This window comes from Branchiostoma belcheri, unplaced genomic scaffold (genome assembly GCF_001625305.1).
Source record: "Branchiostoma belcheri isolate BF01 breed outbred unplaced genomic scaffold, Haploidv18h27 scaffold24, whole genome shotgun sequence".
Taxonomy (NCBI): domain Eukaryota; kingdom Metazoa; phylum Chordata; class Leptocardii; order Amphioxiformes; family Branchiostomatidae; genus Branchiostoma; species Branchiostoma belcheri.
Window position 1 is genome coordinate 2,747,038 of NW_017803843.1, and position 4,876 is coordinate 2,751,913.

Below are 4,876 nucleotides of genomic sequence, written 5' to 3' on the forward strand. Positions count from 1 at the left end.
CACAACATTTTTATGGCTAATTATTGGCCAGTTTTTGGGGAGTTTTGTTTTGTCCTTGGAGTTTTGTTTAGAGTGGGACGGAAAGCCGTGCTGCGACTCCGACTCCGTGCACTTCCGTGTTACATTACGTTGTATGTGACCAACAAAATTACGCCAAAGGCACCACAAATCCACATGTACATATATTTTTTCCCGAAAAATCTTTTGAGTACGCATTTCGTTACTAGGATGTTGCTAATTAGTCGTAGAAATAAGGTAGAAACCAGCGTAAATGTGGCTATCTCAAGATCGCACTTCGCGCGTGGAAGGGCGCCCCAGCATGCAACGGGCTTCGTTCTAGCCAATCAGAGCGCAGGTCATCTAAGGTGAACCAATCAGAGCGTAGCTACTTGCATATTATAATGAGCATGCTGCCTGCATCACAGGGCGGCCGCGGCCATGGCGACCGGCCGTGAGTGCGCGGGAAATGTGTTTTGCAACTATATTTTTACGGGGATTTTCTGACGTTTGACGCTGACTTTGGCACGATATGATAGCACTACCATGTACACGCTACCGTAGGCGACAAATGAGTGGTCATTTTTATACAATCGTCGAGAAATTTTGGCGTTATACACCCGGAAGTGAGCCGATCTCAGTTTGCGTTCCCTCGATTTTACCCCTCGACAGTTTCCCCCGTCAAAATAAGAAACAAAACTACCGCTATTAAATAGAACCATGTATTACAATTATCATTTCAACATGATAGATCTATTATATATTCCTTTATTAACTATGATATCATCATGGTTGTGGAAAGTCCTCAGCTGGCGAACCGAGTCCTTGCGCCGGGAGTGACGGTACATTTTACCGTGAGTAAGCCGCTACTACTAGTAAGCCGCGCGCCTTACGAAAATTATAATAATTTTTCTTTTGTGTCAAAAACCGCCGTGAATTTAAGGCATGAGTTACCGATTTATATTTCTTCTACGGCAGATATTTCTTGTTTCGTCACGTCCCATGACGTCCTGTGAGAGCGGTAGGCCGCCGCTGGTACAAAATGTGCAAGACATCGTCTGCCCACTGCTACACTTTGTTGACATACATTGACATTGTATTACACAACGTAATATTTTCCGCTAGAAATAACTATAGAATAGCATTAAAAGATAGCACAATTCGCTTCACACAGTCGACACATGGATAAACCACAAAGTTATTTTTCGAATCACATGTCCACTTGCCTCTGGTGCTGTTATTTTTCAAGGGGCAACATCGCAACACATTAGCGGACGCCCCAGGAGGTGGCAAATTGCTATTGTCTTGTCGGCGCGCAAAACAAACATGAAATCCGACCCTATCACATTAACGCAAACGGTAACGCGTTAGAAATAATTTCTGACGATTTTCTAACCATTTTCTGACGAAAATCTAACCAAATACTGACGATTTTCTAACCATTTTCTGACGAAAATCTAACTCGTTAGTAACGGGGTACCCGGTTAACTATAACGCGAACGGTACTGTACATACCAGTACTATTATCAAGCTGCAACATTCAAGTGTATAGCCTCAACTCACATTACACGTTTACAGTCAAAACTAACTAACTCAGGAGACTGAGAAAATCTGGTCTATTTGGACTAGATACAGTATCAATGGGAAATATCATTGAAGGGAGCACCGAAATGTCCTTAAATGGTTACTTGTTACTGTATAAAAAATATTTTTTCTGCCTAACTGTTATAAACCCTAACTTCAGTCTAACTTGAGATATGATACAAACCTCTGTTCACAAATTGGAAGCTCAGAAAAGTTAGAACTTACCTGTAATGTTTCTCTACATACATAAGCTATCTGTGTCTCCTTCAGTGGACCGGTAACTGTGGAGAGACAAAAACATGTCAGTGTTAAAGAGATACCAAAGCTCCAGCCTCCTCTGCTGGAACTGCCCCATAACTTTCTGATCTGTTACCTACCAGAAAGGTGATGTCAGTTGATGGGTTTGGTTGACCACTTGTGTTTTTGTTGTTGATTTTAGCCACAGTGTAAAAAGTTTCAACATGAAACATGGCTGTACTTACTGTGGTAGATATCCTGCATGGACCCCCCTCCACAGAACTCCATACAGATCCACAGCTTGTCTCTCCTATAACATAACATACAGGTAACTCATCAACTTATTATAACAACCTTAGCCAATCAATTAACAGTAACTAGCCAACCAACTAGAACTAGCTGATCAACCAACACTACCTATCCCCATCAACTAATACTAACTAGCCCCAATCAATTAGTGATAGTACAGCCCTAATGCAGGCCTTTTTGGTGCAGTTACAATAGGAACAGCTAGGTGGAGCAGTGCATATGTAGGGCTGAGAGGCCACAGCCCTAGAGGACGGGACAGCTGTCAGCCTGGCAGAATTGAGGAGATTGCTTTATCACAGCCCTGCTCACAACAACAAGCCTGGACTCAATTATCTGTCCTGGTTTGGCCCAGGAGGCATGCCAGGACAGACCTGAATTCCACCACATCATGGGCACTTTGCAACACAGGGCAGGTGATTATTTGCTACCTAGAGAAGCAGCATTAGCTGTGACCAAATTTGACAGGCAGATGGATAGTACGAAGCAGTAGCTGGGAAGGCGACCCTTCACCCCATCAATACTCATCTGATCTGTTGTTACAAATGTACACATTAGTGGTTTATCACAACGGAAGCTGTAGTACAGATTTAAACCTTCATTATGTTGTAAACAAGTCTGCCTGGGCACTGGGAAAACCTGTGCACTTGTGAAGATAACAGACAACTGATATGATAGGGCCACAAGTCTAATTTGACAAATCTGCATGGGTCAAAGTCAAATTTGTCATTATTGGTTACCATCAAAATTAGCATTATCTTCCAGGGGGAAGGTTTCCACATGTTTTTTAAAGGTCTGACTGAGAGAAACATTTGTATCCAGCAGTTATTGAAAGGGGTTGAAAGCAATATCAACAGTTTTGGGATGTCTTACTCTATAACTACGTAGTTCATTTTTGGCAGAGAATAAGAATGCTACCAAATGTGGGTTATTGTACAGTTTTGGCTGTGGTGCTGTCATGTCCATATACGGCACATGGTGCAGTTTTGGCAGGGGTGATGACATGTCCATATTTGGTGCATGGTGCAGTTTTTGGCAGGGGTGTTGACAGGTGGAGCTCCTCACACCTAAACGACCTGGCCTTGTTACTGGAGATTTTTCTTCAGTTGAGCAAGTAACTGACAACCCATTGTTAGCCGACTATATGTACTGGAGACAGACTGCTTATGTAACCTACATTCCCTCAAGTTCAAGTACAGGGATAACTGGAGGTCATAGGAAACAGGACGGTTCTCACCTGTAGGGAAGTGTCACCTGTTACATATCACCTGTGGTGAAGATGACTCACCTACAATGAGGGCCTTACACCTGTAAGAAAGCTCACCTGAGATAGCTGCCAAAGTAGGCCACGATGTTCAGGTGTTTACACTCCTTCATCATGATGATCTCCTGCTGGATGATGGAAAAGTCATCCCCTGAGCAGAAACAAACCAACATCAGGCTCAGTCAACAACTGACTTCACACGGTGTCAGGCAATCAGTTGTATTTATGCAACAAACTTGTCTCAGATCATAGTGATCAGGTGTCTGTCGGTTGTGCCTTTATTAACAAACACTGCTCTTACACTATCGTGAAAATTCATCTGTGTTGGTTGTTACGTATACATGTTTAAAGTTGAAACTTTTGATCCAACACAAAGAAATTCTTTCACCTAGAGCTTTCCAGCAGTCACACTTGTCAGGTGGCTTCTTTGGTCACTCAACCTTGAGAGAGAAGGGAGGGGGGATAACATCCTCTACCAGATACCTTTGACCCACACTTCGAAGAAGCCACATGACAAGTTTCCCTGGGTCAGTCTACTGAAGACAGGAGTGACTGGTCGAAAGCTCTAGGTGAGAGAATTTGTTTGTGTTGGATCAAAAGTTTGAACTTTAAACAAAACATTGCTCTTCCCTTGCATGTACATGTACATGTAAGCATGACTACTATTCACAGTATGAAACTATACAGATATCACTTCATCTGCTGCTCAGAGAACAGGCTATAGGTGAGTTTCTTTAACAGCAATGATCTCAATATGCTAAATAGATGATGCAAATATTGTTCCACTTTAAATTCTATAGAGTCCAAAATGACACAGGGATCAAAAGTCAATTTTGGAATAGCTACACTGGTGCACTTAACCTAAAAATTTAGGTGCACAGAAGAAATACAATAACACAAAGGTAAAATGTCAAACCTATTTACAAACTTTTTGTCAGAGTTTGAATCTGAAAAACTTCAAAATTGCACCCAGGACTTCCAACCCTGTGACCTATATATATTATACAGAGCCATCTCTCCTTCCTCCATGACCATGAACTTCATCATTATGAACCACTTTTAGCATCAAAACAAAAACTGAAATATTGACCTGCAACTGTTGCCAAAAAATCCAGACTGGCATGACAGATGAGCATCATAGCATGCTACTGAGTCTGCATTACTGTTGCCATGCATGGTTACTAGTCTGAGTGACAAACACCTGACAGGTGTCAATCAAAGCCAGAGGGGGAGGGGAACTTGTCCCAGCCAGCTGAAGAGCTAAAGCTCAGGTAAGCAACAACCACCCGACAAGTATCAATCAAAGCCTGAAGGAGGTACCTTTCTCCCCAGCAGCTAATTCTACTGGTTACAGACACAAACATGGAAAGTACAGTACATGTACAGTGCAGTTTTCTGCTCCCCTGCTTGGATGTCCAGGACCTAGCTCCTTTGCTCTGTCTGTGGGCTTCTTGGGCCACAGCTGAGATGGAAATGTCATCAGTTTAC

The 4,876-nt window shown here is 42.6% G+C and overlaps 1 protein-coding gene across 6 annotated transcripts in view; it reads right to left on the bottom strand.

Annotated features, from left to right (window-relative positions):
• The window catches only part of LOC109470965 (mitogen-activated protein kinase kinase kinase kinase 5-like), a 34,885-nt gene that overhangs the window by 24,338 nt on the left and 5,671 nt on the right, over positions 1–4,876 (bottom strand). For all 6 annotated transcript variants that reach the window (XM_019770069.1, XM_019770068.1, XM_019770067.1 and 3 more), the window contains exons 3-5: positions 3,449–3,539; positions 2,064–2,128; positions 1,807–1,862 (exon numbers count right to left, since the gene is read on the bottom strand). In XM_019770069.1, the coding sequence (XP_019625628.1) occupies positions 1,807–1,862; positions 2,064–2,128; positions 3,449–3,539 (212 nt within the window). The remainder of the gene's footprint in view (positions 1–1,806; positions 1,863–2,063; positions 2,129–3,448; positions 3,540–4,876) is intronic.